The sequence below is a fragment of the Caretta caretta genome, chromosome 11 (assembly GCF_965140235.1).
Source record: "Caretta caretta isolate rCarCar2 chromosome 11, rCarCar1.hap1, whole genome shotgun sequence".
Taxonomy (NCBI): domain Eukaryota; kingdom Metazoa; phylum Chordata; order Testudines; family Cheloniidae; genus Caretta; species Caretta caretta.
In genome coordinates, this window is record NC_134216.1 from 37,184,247 (window position 1) to 37,206,700 (window position 22,454).

Consider the following 22,454-nt stretch of genomic DNA (forward strand, 5'->3'; position numbering starts at 1 on the left):
TATTGCCACCCATTACTTCGGCACTGCTGCCTTCAGAGCTGGGTCCTCAGTCAGCAGCTGATCCTCTCTGGCCACCCAGCTCTGAAGACAGCAGCACAGAAGTAAGGATGGCATGGTATGGTATGGTATTGCTGCCTTCAGAGCTAGGTGCTCAGCAGGGCCAATCAGAGGGGGAGCCAGGAGGGCCATTTGGCCTGGGCCTCAAGCTCAAAGGGGGCCTCAAATTTAGACACTTGCATTGCATATTTTTGTCAGTTTGCCTGCATCAGTGGTTTTGGGTTAATGCACTTTCAATGTGTTGAAGCAGGTGAAGAACTATCACTGTTCAACTATGGGACAAGAGCGTTTGAATGGGCTCACCATGCTTAATATCAACTGTGACATTGCACGAAACCTAGATTTTTCCTCAGTTAGTGCACTTGCACAAAAAAAGGCTAGAAAAGCATTTGTTAAATAAAAAAATTCAAATTATGTCTCTCTCTTTTTTTGGTGCCTTATTTTGTTTTCATGGGTCATTATTTTTTATTTTTATTATGGCTAGGGGCCTCAAAAGCTAGAAGTGGCCCTGGCCTCTCTGGACCTCTGAGAGGGCCTGGCACTCAGCCAACAGCTGCCGCTCTCTGGCCACCCAGCTCTGAAGGCAGCGAAGAAGTAAGAGTGGCAATACCGCAACCTCCCTGCAACTCCCTTTTGGGTGAGAACCCCCAGTGAGAGAAATGCTGGTCTCTCCCATGAAATATGTATAGTATAGAGTAAAAGTACACAAAAGACCAGATTTCACAGTCCGTGACGCATTTTTCATGGCCACGAATTTGGTAGGGCCCTCCACATAGACTATACTGTATTTCATCAGCTCACATAAAAATACTATATACTCCTACAACTTTTACTGGAATGACCAAGAGCATATACTTTACAGCCCCAATAATCTCATCTTGAGTTATTCAAAATGCCTAGTTAACTAAAAGTTGGTTACATCCTTGACAGCAATGCATATCATGTATTTAGATAAAACTATTGGTAATAAAATGTGAAATACTCAAAAATTTAGTGGTTTTTTTGCATTTCATTAAGAATTTGAAAATGGTCCTGAGTTGCAAAAATATTTATGGTTTGTAATTTTTTCTTCTTGAAAATGGGTTCATTTTCACACAAAAGTGAGAACAATTCTAAGTCACAAGGGACCTAATCTGAGCCAAATGTTGATTTGAAGTTCTATCTTAAAAGCTTCAACGTTGTTATGAAACATTTTAATTTTGTAGAAAAATAGAAGTGCAAAAATTGTCCAAAGTGAAATGGTGAAAACTTACATTGAGGATGCCTTTCAAACTTTTTGGAAAACTAGGACTAGGCTGTATAGATTTTGTCCTTTGTGTTTGTGAACCTGGGGATAATAATACTAACCTTCTTTATAAAGTGCTTTGAGCTCTACTGATAAAAGCTCTCTATAAGAACTCCATATTTTTATTATCAGATTTTTCACATTGTTAAGCAGTGTGTACATTTACGGTGCTATACAAATGAAATTCCAAAATATCACCTTTTTGACATCTCAAAATTTCTGAATGTTCAGATTTTTCTAATTTGGCCCTTTGAAGTTTATGGAATTAACTTTCTTTGCCTCAATCCCTCACCTGTCTCCAATAATTTAAATCTACCTTTTCTGGTAAAACTAGGTTTTTATAAAATGGGCATAATTTAGAAAACTGTAATTAGAATGTCAGAAAAGAATAACCAGTACCATTTTAAACATTTCCATTTATTTTATTTTTGAAATGTTATTAATGGATCGAGAGGACCGGGCAGGACCTTCAACAAGTTTCATATTGACCCAACATGAATGAAAATATGTCAAGAGTGTTAAAAAGGGTTTTAGTCATAAATTAAAGATTTTAATTAAAATAAAAATAATTAAAAATTTTAATTATGCATTGTGGGATTTCATTAGGGCCCAATCCTGCAAAAGAATACACCCAAACAGAGTTCCATTAGAGTCAATAGGATATGAACGTGTGGGTAGGCTTCTTTGCAAGAAACAAGGCTGAAGGGCTTGATCCTGCAGTTTTTACTCATATGACTGCTCCATTTGACATCAAAGGGACTACTTACATGAGTGAGAGTTTGCATGACTGGGTCTCTTATTTGTTACAAAATTTAAAGTCTTAGGCCTTGATCCTGGAAAAACTATGCATATGCTTAACTTTATATACCAGGAACAGTCACATTGAGTTCAATGTGACTGTTAACAATGTGTAAATTTAAGTACACGTATAGATTATTGTAGGGTCAGGGCCTTAGGTTGCTTATACTTTTAGAATATCCTCTTACCGTCAGACGGCTCACCATAGAACCCTCTTTATTTGGGGGTTGGAGTCTACAACCCCTTGTCATCTAGCCTAATTTAAGCCTGGACTATAACACTGTAGCAGCCTGCACTAATGGGAATTGATACACCAAAATGTTCCTTCCATACCTTCTGCAAAACAGGCCTTTGGTTCTAGTGCTTCTTCAGAGTCAACATCTGCTTTTTCTTCTCCAAGGGAAGTTATATCAATTGTACTACCTTCAGATGAGCTGTAAATATTTAATTTCTGCAAATGAAAGCCCAGAATATAGACTTTATTTTTATCAGCATATTTATTTTGAACTGTAATTAATATTAAGTATGCAACACTATGTGCAAGGAATAACAAACATTGGTGTATGTGGCCTAAGATACATACCCCCACCCAACACAGTCAGCACTCCACAAGTGTGCAAATGATGCATCTTTATAACTGCAAACCCTAGGGCATGCTATTTTAGTTATCACATGGAATTATAAAATGTTTGGAGTAAAAATAGTAAGGAATTTTTTTTTTTTTTTACCAAACTCTGTATTTTTACTGAGTGGCCTTTCTAATACAAAGTCCATTTGAGATTTGTCATTTGCTATTGTTTTCTTACTATATTTTTCTCCTGTTGCATTTTGTATCAGTACAAATTACACTGTGCGCTTCAGGATCATTTAGGAACCTAAAGATGAGAGCAGCTTTCATCATACCAGCCTCTTCAACCATAACACTGAAGATCCTGATGGTTGCCAACCATCAGGATAAAATTGTTCTCCAGAAAAATCTGGTATTTTTAAAAATTTTTTGTTGTTATGGTTTGTTTGTTTTTTCTGGAGGGAGCCATTTAAAAAAAAGTTTTCATAATATAAAAGGAAAAAATTAAATATATGATTTTTTTACTCTAGGTTTTCTGCTATTTCTTGAACATCAGGCTGATGCAGCTAAGTAGTTCGGATTTATGTGACAAAAGATTTATAAATGGATTAGAATTACCATTGACCTCTCCATTTTATAGAAGATACTGTGTCAATTTGCCTTAATAATACTGTAAATGAGGTCACAAAATTAGAAACAGCACAATTTCCCCCAGTGGAAACACTTTATATTGGGCATGCAGACATGTAATTTGGGCACTAAGATAAGCAACTTATAAAACTGAAATTAAGCTTCAATAATATTAAAAGAGTATTTTAATTATTCAAATTATTCTCCCACTCTGACTATAATACAGATTATATTGTGAATGACACATCTGTTTTTTCCAGCACTATGACCGAACCAAAAGAAGCCGCACAGAAAGATTTGCACAAATAGAAAAATATGAATTGACAATTCTTAATTTAAAAATTTTTCATAACCTGCAACCATTGACATGTAAACATATATTATGCTTTTTCAACAATACCTTTCAGATTTCTGAAATTTCAGAAAGGAAAAAAAAAGCATGTTAATTTAATTTCAATAGCCATTATTTTACATTCTCTTTTGCTAATGCACGTGTGTTTTCCTGTGCATTTTGAAACTACTGGTTACTCTGGTGCTCATACCTGTCCTGTCAACATACAGATATATATGTATCAATATATTTCATATACATATATATACACATATATATACACACACACACACACACACACATATAGAACAGCTAGCACACAATTACCGAAGTACTAAATTAAACTGTAATATAAAGAAATGTCTGAATTTATTTGGTGTTCCCCATTACTGCAAGATCACTTGGCCGAAGTAATCAAAGTCTGTATCCTGATAATTTAAAAAAAGCATGGAGCTGTACTGTATAGTTAACCTTAGACAAGTCTGAGTACCAAACTAAATCAAAGTAGTTTTCATCACATCATTCTCTGGCTTATTACAATGTTATTACCATGTAGTATATAACATCAGTAATGGCTGCACTGATACATAGCTAAATGTATGTAGGGAATGATGTAAGCACACTTAGCACAACAAAAAGTCAGTTGTATGGAATTAATATTAATGAACGCAGACTTGCATTATTAAGAGATACTTTCTATACCTCAGTAGTGCCAACAGAACAGTTAGAGGCATTATTCCAATTAAAGGCAATTTAAAAAAAAAATCACGTGTGAAAACAGAAGTAGCAAGCAAATTATATTTATACATTAATTCAAACAAACTATGGAAATAGTATAATCTCCAGGTATTGAAGGATAATTACATCTGTTAAAAACACAACTAAGTTATAACATTAGACTATTTAATTGTCAATATCGGGATTCACATAAAAGTGTGAGTTGTTCAGAGAGTAGAATGTTATTTTAATTCTGTGTCTAGGGTATGTTCAGTAGAATCCTGATTTTACAAAGATGTAAGGGGATACCCCAAACCTTTGTCAATATATTGTTTTTCTATAGCTTGGAAAAGTAACTTTGTTGTATTTGTGAGAGAAGATATAAAGAACTTAATGACAGGGTGTAGGGCAAGCTATTGTGATAGCTTTTATTAACATAACTGAACTAGTTATTTCCTAATTTACTCTTTATATACAATCTGAATATCTGGAATATTGCCTCTAAACTAATAATATTTATACATAATGTAGCCTATTTCAAATTTTTGTATGAGTATTAATTTAAAAAATTGCAAGCAAGCAGCATCAATATCAACTTTTTGCCCACAACATTTCTGAAACTGAAGAAAATACCGTTTCTGTACACTACAGTATTACATTAAGCTTTTGCTTTCATCATTCCAGCATGGATAGCATTTATATGGCAAAATGCTGAAGCAATGACAGGGTAAACCAAAATTATGAACCGGATTATAAAACAAATTAAGTCTTCAAAAGTACTGATTTATTATTTTAAAAAAGCAAAAAGTAAAACAAAAAAGAAACACGCTATTGAATTGTCATAGTATATTACCTATTCATACCACATAGTAGAAAATAATTATAACATAAAATAGTTTCCTGTCACCTGAACTGTGAGTTGCTCATTTAGCTACATTAATAGATAATGTTGAATTCAAAACAGATGATGCTTGAGAGCCTGAATTAACACAGGATAAGACAAATAATCATAATTACAAAAATAAATCTGCGTATATGATATTTGAGTTTAATTTATGATAACTTAATCCTAGAGGTTACTACTTAAATCTGGAATGTTTCTTGATTTACATTATATTCAAAGTACTTTATTTCTATGTAATAAGTATTGGTATAAACTGTTTTTGCATCACAGAGGGTTTTATGGCTTGCTTTCCTTTCTGCGGGGGAGAGGGTGGGATATTCGTGTCTTATTACTGTATTTGTTATAAAAGAAGTAAAAGCAATAAAATATGATGTATGTAATTAATAATGAAATCCCTTATGTTATGACTGCATTTCTCAGCGATACAACCACTGCAGTAGTTACTAACTGACCAGTCAACCATACACCTCATTTGGAACCTGAAGTACACAATGAGGCAGCAGCAAAGACGGGATAAAAAAGAAAAAAAACCCACCAAAGACAGCACAGTACTGTGTTAAACGTAAAGTACTAAAAAATAAAGGGAAAGTTTAAAAAAAGATTTGAAAAGGTAAGGAAACTGATTCTGATTGTTTCATTTAAATTAAGATGGTTAAAGCAGCATTTTTCTTCCGTAAAGTTTCAAAGTTGTATTAAGTCAATGTTCAGTTGTAAACTTTTGAAACAACCACTAGAATGTTTATTCAGAGGTAAGAACATTTCAGAGTTATGAATAACTTCCATTTCTGAAACAATGAGGTGTACTTGTGGCACCTTAGAGACTAGCACATGTATATGAGCTAAAACCCACTTCATTAGATACATGGAGTGGAAAATACAGTAGGAAGATATATATACACAGTACATGAAAAGATGGGAGTTGCCTTACCAAGTCGGGGGGTCAGTTCTAACGAGACAATTCAATTAAAGTGGGCTATTATCAACAGAAGGAAAATCACTTTTGTAGTGGTAATCCGGGTGGCCCATTTCAAACAGTTGACAAGAAGGTATGAGTAACAGTAGGGGGAAATTAGCATGGGGAAATTAGTTTTTAGTTTTTGTAGGTACCCATCCACTCCCAGTCTTTATTCAGGCCTAATTTGATGGTGTCCAGTTTGCAAATTAATTCCAGTTCTGCAGTTTCTTGTAGGAGTCTGTTTTTGAAGTTTTTGTTGTTGAAGAATTGCCACTTTTAAGCCTGTTATTGAGTGTCCAGGGAGGTTGAAGTGTTCTCCAACTGATTTTTGAATGTTATAATTCTTGATGGCTCATTTGTGTCCATTTATTCTTCGGTGTAGAGACTGTCCGGTTTGGCCAATGTACATGGCAGAGGGGCATTGCTGGCACATGATGGCATATATCATATTGGTAGATGTGCAGGTGAATGAGCCCCTTATGGTGTGGCTGATGTGGTTAGGTCCTATGATGGTGTCCCTTGAATAGATATGTGGACAGTGTTGGCAACGGGAGTTGCTGCAGGGATAGGTTTCTGGGTTAGTGTTTTTGTTGTGTGGTGTGGTGTGTAGTTACTGGTGAGTATTTGCTTCAGGTTGGGGGGCTGTCTGTAAGCAAGGACAGGCCTGTCCCCCAAGGTCTGAGAGTGAGGGATCGTCCTTCAGAATAGGTAGTAAATCCTTGATGATGCGCTGGAGAGGTTTTAGTTGGGGGCTGAGCGTGACAGCTAGTGGCGTTCTATCACTTTCTGTTGGGCCTGTCCTGTAATAGGTGATTTCTGGGTGCCCTTCTGGCTCTGTCAATCTGTTTCATCACTTGAGCAGGTGGGTACTGTAGTTTTAAGAACACTTTAGGTGTTTGTCTCTGTCTGAAGGATTGGAGCAAATGCGGTTGTATCTTAGAGCTTGGCTGTAGACAATGGATCGTGTGATGTGGTCTGGATGAAAGCTGGAGGCATGTAGATAAGTATAGCGGTCAGTAGGTTTCCAGTATAGGGTGGTGTTTATGTGACCATCGCTTATTAGCACTGTAGTGTCCAGGAAGTGGATGTCTTGTGTGGTCTGGTCCAGGCTGACGTTGATGGTGGGGTGGAAATTGTTGAAATTCTGGTGGAATTCCTCCAGGGCCTCCTTCCCATGGGTCCAGATGATGAGGATGTCATCAATGTAGCGCAAGTAGAGTAGAGGCATTAGGGGACAAGAGCTGAGAAAGTGTTGTTCTAAGTCAGCCATAAATATGTTGGCATACTCTGGGGCCATGCAGGACACCATCAAATTAGGCCTGATAAAGACTGGGAGTGGATGGGTCACTTCAAAAACTAAAAACTAATTTCCCAGGCTAATGTTACTCACACCTTCTTGTCAACTGTTTGAAATGGGCCACCCTGATTACCACTACAAAAGTGATTTTTCCTCCTGTTGATAATAGCCTACTTTAATTGAATTGTCTCATTAGAACTGACCCCCCACTTGTTAATGCAACCCCCATCTTTTCATGTACTGTGTATATTTATCTTCCTACTGTATTTTCCACTCCATGCATCTGATGAAGTGGGTTTTAGCTCACGAAAGCTTATGCCCAAATAAGTTTGTTAGTCTCTAAGGTGCCACAAGTACTCCTCGTTTTTTTTGCTGATACAGACTAACATGGCTATCACTCTGAAACCTGTCTCCATTTCTGAAGTGTTCATAACTCTGAGGTTCTACTGTAATCGCTAACAACATAAAGTAACAAAAAAGAGCACAGCATTCCTATAGCGTGTGGGGAAACAGAGCCAGCTTTTGGTACTGATTGATAATTGAACTAAATTGCTTTACCATCTACAGATTTTGCATAGGGCTAACTGGTTCTGCAGAACATGGCTGTAACCAGGAGGTCTAGGAAGTATATTGCCGCCCATATAGAAGTTTATAGATAGATGGGGACATACCACTAGAAGTTACCAGGATGTTATCTTGCTCAATAGCAATGTGCTCTCTCTAGTTCATAAAAGGGAGGAAGGGAAGAAAATTTTCTTGTCCTTTTACTTCCCATGCTCCTACTCAAAATTACACCACACAAAGCCTTCATGTATTGAAATATACCCCCACTTTTCTTGATGCTTTAACCTTTAACTTTGCTTGCTGTTCCTAGCATGGAGAAATAGTTTATATGATAAGAAACCGTAAGTCCATACAACTCTTAGTTTCCACAAGTTCTTGCTAATATTCCCATTCCATAAAGACAAGTATTCTGAACATTTCACACATTGGCTATATCCTCTATTTTAGCACAGTTAATTCTTAACATTTGCCTAGACATTAGAAGGGTCAGGAAAATCTGTGTATAATTTTCTTGTTGTCTGGAAGGAATTCTAATTTTTACAGGAGACAGTGGTTAACCCATACAGAATCTAACTGATTATTCATTAAAGGTTTAAACTGATTTCTAATTAAATAATCAGATTAATATCCTTACATCAAAAGCTTTAAAGAATCCTTCATTTTTATAAATTTGTTCACACAACTGCTGCCATTAGTGTCAGCATTTAGAAATAGTTATCGTTCTGTGGTTTCCAAGAGACTGGAAATTCTACCCTTACCTTAGAATAGGGAGCAACAGGGTGGAACAGTTTAAATCAAGATAGTCTAAATCACTTGATTTTATTTTTAATCATTGATTTAAATCAGGTTGAGCCTTTGCAAAATTAATTTGAAAATCTGTGGCATTACAAATTTAGATTAAAATTTACATTGACATAAAAAGTGCAGTATTTTTTTAAGTGCAACTGCTCTTAGAATCTCTTCTTTGAATTTACACAACTGCTATATGAAAACCCAAAATACTGAAAATTAAGACCCTGATCCTACAAACAACAAACAGATATATCATTTTCCTCATATGAATAGTCCCATTAATAACATGAGTAGATACGCGGAACTCAAAGTTACCGGTAATTATATGCATCGGGTTTGCAAAGCCAGGTGTAAAATTGTATTTTTGCTAAAAAAAAAAAAAAAAAGCTTTGTGGCATAAAATCTTTGTCACTTCAAAACAAAACTGCTTCACAGTTAACAATGAAAATTTATTTAGACTTTCAATAAAACAAAGTGACTGTGAATTCTGTAATATATATACAGTCCAATATTTGCAAATACAGGAGCTTAAAGTTAGGATTTTAAAATGTATATTTCAAAAGCACCTAAGCTTCTATTCCTGCAAACTCTTATGCACGTGCTTAATTTTACTACTGTGGGCAGTCCTATTGATATCATTTGATGCTACTGACGGTAGTAAAATTAATATGTGTAAGTATTTGCAGGATTGGGGCCTAAGGCCCAGATCTCTCTGTCTCTGCAGCTGATGCTGTTCCACTGTATATAACTAGTTAGTTAAATATGCATTGGGCCACAGAGAGTCAGACTAACTCTATAGTCTAGTGGTTAGGGTACTCACCTAAGAGGCGAGAACCCCAAGTTCAAATACCTTTACCACATCAGGCATGGGGGGGGGAGAGGGGGGAAATGTGTCAAACACCAGTCTCCCACTAACTATAAAGCCTACAAGGGAGGGTATGTCCCTTTCCTTACCTCCTCTTCCTCCTAGGTCCCCCCGGGGCATTTTGCACAGAGTTAGATGTGCACTACCACCTTTCTTCCAAGAAACAGCTTAGGATGCCAACTTCAGCAGAGGATTCATGTGAATCCCTAATGGAGACTGGCACCTCCCTTCAGCCCTGACTTACCTAACTCTTTGACAGTGGCAAGGCTTAGGCCTCAACCTCTCCTCAGCATCTGCAATTGGCTCCTTTAGACAGCTCCCTGCTCAGCTTGCTGGCTTTTGTGGATCCCATTCTTAAGCACCCATTCCTCCCCATGCATTGTACCAGGAGCCTAAGTGCATAACTTGGAGCTGTGGATTCCACCGGGTGACTAGGTGCCTGAAAGTTAGGCACTCCAATGCTGAGTGAAGCAGCACCTAAGTCCCTATTGGATTTACTCCTAAGTGATTTAGGAGCACAGCCTCATGGAGGAGTGTAACTTAACTGAAGGATTTCAGCTGTCTTGACTTCTTTTATATATCAAAAGAGTGTGGGTGTAAACGTGGGATATTTGCCTATCGATTTTGTGCTTGAGTTTGTGTTGTTCTCACAGTAAGGATGTCAATAAGGCTGGGACATGTTTTCTTCAGCACATATGTGCATTTTAAGTGTGAAAATTCTTCATAGAAAAAATAAATCTCTGTAAAATCTGAAATTCTAATAATTCAGAAATAATTAAAGATCATTACAAAATATCCAATTTGGCAATTAAGACTATATAAAAAGAAGCAAAGAAATAAAAATGGTGTAAATAAAAAATCTGAATTAAATAGATTTAAATACTAAAAAAAAAATCACAAAATATTTTTAATTATGATTTTATCCACCCTGGGAAACAACTAAAGTGTGGTAGTTAGTAAATGGAGAACTGTCAGTGATGATCACTTTAGATGCAACAGCAAATGAGAAAATGTGTGAAATACTCAAGATCTATGGATCTATGCGATTTAGGTTTTAGAACATGAATAGTTCACATTTAAATATTCAGAAAAGCAAATTCCTCACACAATTTCCAAATTCCAAGCTGAAGAACATGTGTAACAGCTAGCAATTGCTATACAAAAGATAACAGGAAAAAGATGCTATTTTATGCATAGTAGTAAAAAAATACTGCTTGGAAAAAACGAACAAATTAGTCACCATAATGCTCTCAAAAGGAGTCGCAGTGAAGTGTGAGGAAGCAGCTCAATTATTCATTATCAATTATTCACTCTTCAGGCAAATATGGACTGGGAATGCTGCCAAGGAAACATGCTTAGTCCAAGTGAGTGCCTTGGTTCTCTCATTTGATGCTGCTGTAGTCACTTAAACTGCTTTTCTAATTGGCTCCAAATGAGCTGGATCTAGTCCTCCTTAATCAGGAGGATGGTGACTGGAGTAGTGGGGGTAAGGACATGACTTAAAATGGGAAAAAGATATATGCTCAGGGTTCCATAAGCGATGCTAAGGACCTCTCAAGAGAAAAAAGTATCTGGTTATACTCTATTACAAAGTGGAGACAGAATTGGAACACTTAGAATGCCTCTCTTATTCTCTCCTCTTTCGCTCTTCCATCCTTGGAATATTTTCTTACTTATTCATCTCTCTCTCATTTCAGAGGAAAATGCTGCTCCTACTTAAAAAACTGAGCTGCTATCACAGGCTCTAATTGTTGAAACCAAATGGAAAGACATGACAGAAGTGTATCAATTTATTTATTTAGATCCAGAATCTGCCACCCTGACTCAAACGGAGCAGTACTTCACTCCATCAATTAGCCTAATAGCTAAATAAGGTACTAATCAACATAAGTAAAGGTGGCAGAAAAAACAGTTACTAACGTCTTGTAACTGTTGTTCTTCGAGATTTGTTGTTCATGTCCATTCCAATAAGGTATGTGCGTGCACACGCGCATGGTAGCCGGAAGATTTTTCCCCTAGCAGCATCCGTCGGGTCAGCCTGGGCGCCCCTGGAGTTGCGCCTTCATGGCGCTCAATATAGAGCCCCACCAACCCGCCACCCCCTCAGTTCCTTCTTGCCGGCTACTCCGAGAGAGGGGTAGGAGAGAGGGTATTAGAATGGACATGAACAACACATCTTGAAGAACAACAGTTATGAGAAGTGAGTAATCGTTTTTTCTTCTTCGAGTACTTGTTCATGTCCATTCCAATCAGGTGACTCCCAAGCCAAATTCAGGAGGTGGGGTCGGAGCTGTCCACTGATTGAAGTACTGATCGTCCGAAGGCTGCATTGTCTCTGGCCTGCTGGATAATTGCATAGTGCACGGCGAAAGTGCGTATGGAGGACCATGTTGCCACTCTGCAGATTTCCTGGGTGGTCACCTGAGCCAGAAACACTGTAGATGAAACCTGCGCCCTGGTAGAGTGCATAGTGATCGGAGGTGTGGGAACGCCTGCCAGGTAGTAGCACTCACGGATACAGGACACGATCCATGACGAGATGGGCTGGGATGAAACCGGCTGATCTTTCATCCTGTCCGCCACTGCCACAAACAACTGGACCGACTTTCTGAACAGTTTCATTCTCTCAATGTAAAAGACCAGCACCCTGCAGTCATCCAGAAAGTGGAGTGTCTGCTCCCTGCCACTGGAATGAGGTTTAAGGTAGAAAACCGTGAGGAAAATGTCCTGGTTGATGTGAAACTGTGAGACAACCTTTGGGAGGAAAGCAGGGTGAGGCTTGAGCTGACCCTGGTCCTTATAGAACATGGTGTAAGCTTAGACACCCTGAGCTTAGACACCCTTCTGGCTGAGGTTATTGCTACCAGGAACGCAACCTTGTAAGAGAGGTAGAGCAGGGAGCATGTTGCTAAAGGCTCAAAGGGAGGCCCCATGAGTCTAGAAAGGACCAAGCTGAGGTCCCAGGCAGGGACTGGCTGACAGATGTGAGGGTATAACCTGTCGAGCCCCTTTAGGAATCGGATGACCATAGGATTAGCAAATTTCAAGCAGCCCTGCACGCCTGGGTGGAAAGCCGAGATGGCGGCTAAGTGCACTCATATAGAAGATGACAAGAGACCCTCCTGCTTCAGATGGAGGAGGTAGTCCAGAATGTGTGGCACTGAAGCTAGTGTCGGGGGTGAATGGAGCTGAGCCGACCAGATTGAAAATCTCTTCCACTTGGCAAGGTACGTGGCTCTCGTAGAGGGTTTCCTACTGCCAAGGAGGACCTGTCTGAGCAGGAAAGCTCCAATGGATTTAACCATGTAGCTTCCATGCAGTGAGGTGGAGCAACTGTACATTTGGGTGCTGGAGATATCTGTGATCCTGTGTAAGAAGGTCCAGGCAGAGCGGCAAGGTAATCGGGGCTCCCACGGACATCTCTAGGAGGGATGTGTACCAGTGCTGACGGGACCAAGCTGTTGCTATCAGTATGACCTGAGCTTGATCCCTACGGATCTTCAGCAACACCTTGTGAACAAGCGGTATCGGTGGAAAGGTGTATAGGCGAGAACCTCCCCAATGGAGGAAGAACGCATATGTGCTGGAACCCAGGCTATGATTTTGGAAGGAGCAAAATTGCTGGCACGTCCTGTTGCATCATGTTGTGAAGAGGTCTAGGAGAGGAAACCTCCATCTCTGGAACACTGAAATTGCGACATCCGGGTAAAGGAACCACCCGTGGCTGTGGAACGACCTGCTGAGGTGGTCTGCCAGCCTGTTCTGAATCCCAGGGAGGTACGATGCCTGCAGGTGAATTGAAAGTCCCACAGCATGAGGGCTTCTTGGCACAGGGGAGAGGAGCATGCACCCCTCTGTCTGTTGATATAGAACATTACTGTCATATTGTCCATCATGACGGATACGCATTGTCCGGTTAGGTAAGGACAGAATGTCTGACATGCCAGGCGCACCGCTCTCAGCTCCCTGACATTGATGTGGAGACGTAGATCTGCCTGCGACCAGAGCCCTTGAGTCCTGCTGTCTCCCAATGAGCTCCCAAGCCCAAGTCTGATGCGTCCATCATCAACAACAGAGACGGCAATGGGGCAGCAAAGGGGACCCCTAAGCACACCTCCTGAGCGTCGATCCACCACCAGAGGGAGTCGAGGACTGGGCGAGGCAAGGTCACGAGCCTGTCCAAACTGTCCCGGGCTGCGCAATACACTGACGTGAGCCACGACTGGAGTGGTCAAATCCTGAGTTTGGCATGTTGCACCATGTAGGTACGGGCAGCCATGTGACCAAGAAGTTTCAGGCAGTTTCTTGCTATAATGGTGGGGAACTGCATGATGCCTTGGATTATGTTGTCGAGGGCCTGAAACCTCGGCTGTGGCAGGTATGCCCTGGCTTGGGTCGAGTCCAGTACTGCCCCTATGAACTCTATCCTCTGGATGGGAGACAGAGTCGATTTTACGTCATGTAGGAGGAGACCCAGGCTCTGATGAGTGTGACCTGAGTTTCCACTTGGGTCCTGTAGTGGCCTTTGATCAGCCAGTCGTCCAAGTAAGGTCCTGGCGTCCTGGTGCCTCTGCAAGAACGCGGCAACAACTGCCATGCACTTGGGGAATACTCGAGGTGCTGCTGACAGGCCGAACGGGTGGACAGTAAATTGGTAGTGGGTACCATTGACCACAAACCTGAGGTACTTCCTGTGGGGCTGAGTGATTGCGATGTGAAAGTACGCATCTTTCAAGTTGAGGGTGGCATACCAATCTGCTGGATCTAGTGAGAGGATGATGGAGGACAAGGAGACCATGCAGAACTTGAGTTTCTTTATGAACTTGTTGAGTTCTCGGAGGTCCAGGATAGGTCTGAGGCCGCCTTTGGCTTTCATTATTAGGAAATATCAGGAATAGAAGTCCTCGCCCCTGTGCTCCAGAGGAACCTCCTGCACTGTCCCTAGAAATACAAGCAGCTGCACCTCCTGGATGAGTAGAGCTCATGAGAAGGGTCTCTGAAGAGGGACAGGGAAGGGGGGTGGAAGGGCAGGAGGGCACAGAATTGGATGGAGTATCCCCTCTCTACTGTGTAGAGCACCCAGTGGTTCAAAGTAATACAGGACCATGCACAGTAGAAAGGGGACAGTCGGGAGGAAAAGGTAAGGTGAGGTAGATCCAGTCTGTGATCTGGTGCACTGTCCTCGACCGCACCTTCAAAAGGCCGGTTTAGGGCCAGAAGGCGGCTTGGGCTGGCCAGAGCCCTGGCCTGAGGTTGGATGTTCCCTCCTCCTGCCACTCCTGTTCCTCCTCTGAGAACCATCCTGTTGGTTCCACTGATGGAAACTTGGAGGAAGTGTCTCCGCTCTGTGGCAGGAGTGTGCAGGCCCAATGACTTGATGGTGGCTCGTGAGTCTTTCAGGCTGTGGAGCCTCTTGTCTCTCTTTTCAGAAAACAGAGTCTCACCCTCAAATGTGAGGACTACTGGACCTCGTAAGAGCCCCGAGAGTTGGAGCCAGGATCCCCTCCTCATGGCTACCCCAGTCGCTATGACCCTAGTCATGGCATCTGCAGCATCCAGTGCGGCCTGGAGGGAAGCCTGGGAGACTAGCTTCCCCTCCTCAACCAAGGCCAAAACACTCGGTTTGGGACTCCGAAGGGAGGAGCTCCGTAAATTTGGCCATCGCTGCACTTGTGTTATACGGGTACCTGCTGATGATGGCCTGTTGGTTCGAGATATGGAGCTGCAGACCCCCTGTGAAATAGACCTTTCTCCCAACCAGGTCTAGATGCTTAGCCTCCCTGTTTTTTGGGGAGGGCCCTTGTAAGCCCTATCTCTCACGCTGGTTAGCAGCATCCACAACAAGAGAATCAGGGGGTGAGTGAGAGTATAAATGCTCGAAACCTTTGGAGGGCACGAAATAACGCCTCTAATTGCGCTTGGCAGTGGGTGGCAAGGAAGCTGGGGTCTGCCACAGGGTCTCAGTGGTGTCCACAATAGTTTTAATGAGTGGAAGGGCAATACAGGAAAGTCCTGAGGGTGTGAGGATGTCCACCATGGGATCAGCCTCCTCAACTACCTCCTCGGCCTTAATGCTCAGACCCTGAGCAGCCCTATGCAGCAACCTCTGCAGCACCCTGTTCAAGCTCTAGGACTATGGCTTTATCTGCCAGTGCTTCATCAGGTGACAAAGAGGAAGCGTTTATAAGGAGCAGATGCTCCCTGCCATCTGCCCCGAGGGTCCCTAAGACTCTCAGGGCAGAGTTGATGCTCGTGGTGCGCCAAACGGTGCCAGAGCTGCAGATGCTGGACCAAGTGTTGGCGTGGCCATCGGTACGATGGGAGGAACAGTCGATGGAGCCAGTGCCCATCCGCTCGTAGACTCTGATGAAGAAGGAGGGCCTGTCGCCGCTATCGGTGCTAATCGGTGCCTGCATCATAGTTGACGTCGACAATGGTGCTGACATGGAAGATGGTGCGAGGACATTGCCGGGGTCGGTTCCATATACAGTGCCGGAGTCGACGACGGTGCCGGTGTCAGAGGCATTGGTGTGTGAGCACGTGCTGAGGCCAGATGCATAACCGATAGCAAGATAAAGGTGGCTGAGGCCACAGAAGTCGTCATGGAGCAGTGACCTTGGGGTTCCTCCCTGTCCTTGGGAGAGAGCCCAGGGGGTTCAGAAGGGCCACGGAGGTGGGTTCTGCCACTGAAAAGGCCATGCCTGGGGCTCCCTCCTGTCTCTCCTGGACCTCGATCTGCGGCTCCTGCTTGTCCTGGAGTGATAGGATTCGGACTCTGACCCCGAGGTCTCTGAGACTGAAGACCACAGAGAAGCCGAGCCTCGGTGCCTTGAGCATCAAGAGCTCAGGGAGTGGGTAGGCTCTCTGTCTGAGTGGGCTGATGCCGAGGAACATGGAGAGGGGGAGCTCCTCGACATCATAGCCGGCTGTGTAGGGACCGGTGACCGAGGGGGTCCCAGACTCAACTGCCTCACCTGGGCAGGAGCTGAGACAGCCCCAGTAGGGGATCCAGAGCTGTGGCCCACCTGGGGTCTCACTTCTCTGGATTTAGCTGGAGGAGAGCAGCCGTCCGGCTTCTTTTTCTTCTGATGCACCGGCAAGTGAGATTTGTACCAGTTATCAGCTGGGCCTCGTGAGGTGCCGTGTCAGTGCCAAGCATCTTGGGATGAGTCCTTTCTTGGCACCAGGCTTGACGACAGTGCTGGGGCACTCTGCATCGAGTCGGAGTGGGAGCCTGGGTCGGAGTGGGAGTGCAGGGCTGCCTCCATGAGGATCACCTTAAGCCGCTGATCCCTTTCTTTAAGAGTTCTAGGGCAGAACTAGCAGCAGATCTTACAGCGATCTCCCCTAGGCACCATAAACAGGAAGAGTGAGGATCGCTCTTTGGCATGCGCTTTGCACAGGCCACACAGTTTTTAAACCCTGGGGAACACGGCATACCACGGCTCCGGGGAGGCAGGATGGGAGGAAAGCCCCAACAGCTCTATACTAAGAACTCTAATGCTAAGACGACACTAAGGTTAACTATAGAACATGCTTGCTAAGCAAGGGCTAAGGGAAGTTCCAGCCAACCATCACTTGCGGTAAGAAGGAACTGAAGGGGTGGCGGGTTGGTGGGGCTCTATATTGGGCACCATGAAGGCGCAACTCCACGGGGCGCCCAGGCCAACCCGACAGATGCTGCTAAGGGAAGAATCTTCTGGCCACCATGCACATGCACACACACCTGATTGGAATGGACATGAACAAGCACTAGAAGAAGAATTGGGCCCTCAGACAGAAACATTCAATTGATAAATTTCTTGCACATCTTGATTAAAGCCAGAGCACTGTCTCAATAAGACAGGTTGTAAGACATTTTCCATGCTAACAGAATCAGGTATAAGACTTCCATAGACATAGACGACTCATTTACGAGTATTCACTAAAAACCTCTCTCAAAAGCTATGCAAACTACAGACAAAAATGTGTTAAGAGGTATATCTATTTACCAGTGTAACTTCAACAAACATACTCAGAACATTATCAAAAGAAAGATGGCAGGTAATTTGGAGTTAAAATTAAAAATCCAAATGTTTGTCCAGCCAAAGAATTACAAATCTATCATTTATCACTTCACAATTTGGGCTAGATTTATTGCTGGAAGCAGGAACAAAGTGGCATAATTCCTTTACTACCTTATGCCAATGGGTGGTCTGGAGCCCATTAAAAAGATTGGACCAAATAAGGAGGCACTCAGGAGATGAGTTACATAGGAAGCTTCGTTTGGTGGTGCTTCCATAAAGCCCCAAAACAGAATTTAAAGTGAATCTTTCTGAATTACCTTCCTGCACCTGCAGGTGTGAATCAAGACCATTATCGACAGGTATAGGATTAGGCTCCTGCTTTATATATTTTTCTTTATAGATTCTCTCTATACTCAACATAGGCCAAATGGATAAGTGCACAGTGTTCCACAAGATTACACAACCAAAGACTATGAGCACAATTCTCAATTGCACTTCAACTTCCACCAAGTGGCAGAAAGTGAAATTCCCCCACCATTATGGAGAGGATGAGGGTGAGGGAGCACACAACTGGGCACAATTAAGGTTTGTGTTGTATCCTTAACTATTTTTATATTTTCAGAGTTTTAGGGTTTTTGACCTACAATCTTATTTACTGACTCTTACACATTTGCTTGTAACCTTAACTCTGAATTTCCTTATTTTCAAAATTATTATTTATTACTTGTGTTACTGTAGTGCCTAGGAATCCTAATCATGGACCAGGATACCATTGTGCTAGGTGCTGTACAAATACCTTATTCCAATGTCCACACTGTAATATATTACTTTAAATTAACATAGATCTATTTAAACATTAACTCTCATTTAAAATCTTGTGTTTGTGATGAAGTTTTGTCTCTCTGAATAAACCTACTGAGTTATGTTCACAGACACATTTAGTGATGACAAACAAAATGAATATGGACGTTTTCCTAGGGATTTAAGTTCTGATCTTGCAAACACTTTTACTAGGGCTGCTGATTAATCACAGATAACTCACGTGATTAACTCAAAAAAATTAATCGTGATTAATTGCACTTTTAACCACACTGTTAAACAATAGAATACCAATTGAAATTTATTAAATATTTTTGGATTTTTTCTACATTTTCAAATATATTGATTTCAATTACAACATAAAAAATACCAAGTGTACAGTGCTCACTTTATATTATTTTTATTACAAATATTTGCACTGTAAAAACGATAACCAAAGAAATAGTATTTTCAATTCACCTCATATAAGTACCCTAGTGCAATCTATATCATGAAAGTGCAACTTACAAATCTAAGTATTTTTTGTTACATAACTGCACTCAAAAACAAAACAATGTACAACTTTAGAGCCTACAAGTCCTACTTCTTGTTCAGCCAATCGCTAAGACAAACAAGTTTATTTAAATTTCCGTGGCATAATGCTGCCAGCTTCTTATTTACAATGTCACCTGAAAGCGAGAACAGGTGTTATGGCACTTTTGTAGTGGGCATTGCTAGGTATTTATGTGCCAGATATGCTAAACATTCGTATGCCCCTTCATGTTTCAGTCACCATTCCAGAGGACATGCTTCCATGCTGATGACGCTCGTTAAAAAAAATGAATTAATTAAAATTGAGACTGAACTCCTTGGGGGAGAACTGTATGTCTCCTGCTGTTTTACCTGCACTCTGCCATATATTTCATGTTATAGCAACCTTGGATGATGACCCAGCACATGTTGTTCATTTTAAGAAGGTACCAATGTGAGATTTCTAAAGATTTAGAAAATATTTCTGAAGATTTAGCTACAGTACTCGACCCAAGGTTTAGGAATCTGAACTGCCTTCCAAAATCTGAGAGGGACGAGGTGTGGAGCATGCTGTCAGAAGTCCTAAAAGAGCAACACTCCGATGCGGAAACTACTGAATCCAAACCACCAAAAAAGAAAATCAACTTTCTGCTGGTGGCATCTGACTCAGATGATGAAAATGAATATGCATCAGTCCACACTGCTTTGGATTGTTATTGAGCAGAACCTGTCATCAGCATGGACGCATGTCCTCTGGAAGGGTGGTTGAAGCATGAAGGGACATATGAATCTTTAGCGCATCGGGCATGTAAATATCTTGCGACGCTGGCTACAATAGTGCCATGCAAACAACTGTTGTCACTTTCTGGTGACATTGTAAACAAGAAGCGGGCAGCATTATCTCCTGCAAATGTAAACAAACTTGTTTGTCTGAGTGACTGGCTGAACAAGAAGTAGGACTGAGTTGACTCACAGGCTCTAAAGATTTACATTGTTTTATTTTTGAGTGCAGTTTTTTTGTACATAATTCTATATTTGTCAATTTAACTTTCAAGATAAAGAGATTGCACTAAATTGTTTGTATTAAGTGAATTGAAAAATATTATTTCTTTTGTTTTTTACAGTGCAAATATTTGTAATAAAAATAATAAAATAAAGTGAGCACTGTATATATTCTGAGTGGTAACTGAAATAAAAATATTTGAAAATGTAGAAAACATCCAAAAATAATTAAATAAATGGTATTATGTTATTCTTTAACAGCGTGATTAATCACATGATTAACTTTTTTAATCGCTTGAGTGCCCTAACTTTTATACGTGGCCAACTTGGTGCACTGCACATTACCACAGAGGTCAATGGGACCATCCACGAGCATAAAGTTAAACAGGTAAGTGAACATTTGCAAGACTGGGGCTTTATTCCTAAAGTTTTGAAAGTTTTATTTTTTCCTAGAGGAGAAAACTATATTTTAAATCTTAAAAGTTAAACACAACTAAAAAAAATTCAACATATCCTACCAAAATATAAACACTTTTTAGCAATCAAATAATCAAGGTAATTAAAAATATTTACTTAAATATGCATTACAGGAATGAATGTGATCAGAATATTTGTAATTACAAGAGATCTAAAAGTCTGTTTTAATACAACAATAAAGTTATAAGCAAGTTTCAAATAAAATACTTTTGTATTTTTTTTAAAATGATAATCTCTTAAAATGTAGTGTTCTTGTCACTTTATAATCCAAATTTTAAAAAAAATCTATAGAGCATGCACTTTTTATATCACTGAAGTATGATACATAAAGTACCAACATGATATAAGGAGAGAGAGAGAGAGAGAATTATAATAAATGTTGGGGTTGCCCCCAACCATGCTATGATTCGATTCACATGACTCAGCTTACAGAGCAGCTGTGCATGTTTCTACTGTATTGCAATGGATGGGGAAGGAATATATTACAGCTGATTAGCATGCAGTCAATATTTATTTTAAAAGTGATTATATATGTATGATTTGTTGAGGTAACCTGTGTAAGAGTGCTGACCCGTAGCTCTGCCTGGTTAAAAAGCACCAGAGCTGCATTCTTGACTGATCCAGGTTGAATTTACTCCTGTGAGAAGTAAGAATGGTAGGAAATGAAGTTCAAAATACAATACCTCTGATTTTTTTTGTGCTGGAAACAGTTCAAATATGGCTTCCAAAATATTAAAAAAATACGTTATCTAACATAAAACTTACACATCGGTTGATTGGTGACTTCTGCAGACGTATATACAAAGACACATTTAAAGAAATAATATAAGCAGACTGATGCTGATAAATGTACATTAGACTTGGAATTGACAGTTTTAAAAATTATGACACACCTACATCCACATTATGTCTTCAAATAGTTTTACAACATCATCAAATGTTAACATCTAGATCTTTAAAAAATCAGAAAATAATTTTATTCTTCCATTTCTCTGAATTAGTTATATTCTATCCACTAAAAATGTATTTAGTATACAGTTTCTGAAAATGATCACAGGACAATCAGTCAACGGGCCAAATTCAAATTCTCAGGTATGAATTTTGCCTATTATAATATTCAATATGCAGTTGCATTTATTTTAGCATTTTTGAATTATGTAATTGATAGAAAAACATTTAAATATAAAATTTAATTCTATATTATAACAGATATACAACATTGTTAAAGTGAAAGTCTATACCTAGAGATAAATCTGTGATCTCTAGTATGTTAAGTCTCCTTCGCATCAATCTTCTGGTGTGAATCAAATTAAAAACCAGGCAACCTGCCCCCCCCCCCCCAGGTTTTCTCTATCATAGAGGAAACTTCAGATGGCATGGAGCTACCAAAACTCTTCCTATGCAACCTGCTCCCAGCCAGCTGAGTATGGAGTGTGACAGGGAAAAAGGAGTGTGGGCTGGGCATCTCTACTAGTGATCCCTGGCTGCAGCCAGCCCAGTTAGGACTGTGTGCCAAAAGACCAGACTCCGGATGTGAGATATCATCTCTGTAAACTCTCTAACAAATAGACAACCAACTTCCCTGTTGATTGCAAACATACTGCATATAGAAGATATAATTCTGCTAATTGATGTGTCTCATTGGCCACTCTGATTATCTGAGCCACTTTTCCCCATTTGACTAAATTAAAAGAAAAGCAGATAACAGCACTTAAGAGTAACTTACATATATGTTTAAACTTGAATATCAGTGTAAGCAGCTCTGGAATTTGTAACAAAAAATATAAAAGGTGGGTAACAATGAACTCTTCAATAGCTTGGGATAACAATTTTCACAGTGCAGTCATCAAATTTAATAAAGTGACATCAGAACAATA

General features: G+C 40.5%; 1 protein-coding gene across 2 annotated transcripts in view; it reads right to left on the reverse strand.

Annotated features, from left to right (window-relative positions):
- LOC125645232 (sodium channel protein type 2 subunit alpha-like) overlaps window positions 1-22,454 on the reverse strand; it is a 210,369-nt gene that overhangs the window by 53,018 nt on the left and 134,897 nt on the right. For both annotated transcript variants that reach the window (XM_075117912.1, XM_075117911.1), the window contains exon 18: window positions 2,474-2,591. In XM_075117912.1, coding sequence (XP_074974013.1) covers window positions 2,474-2,591 — 118 coding nt within the window. The remainder of the gene's footprint in view (window positions 1-2,473; window positions 2,592-22,454) is intronic.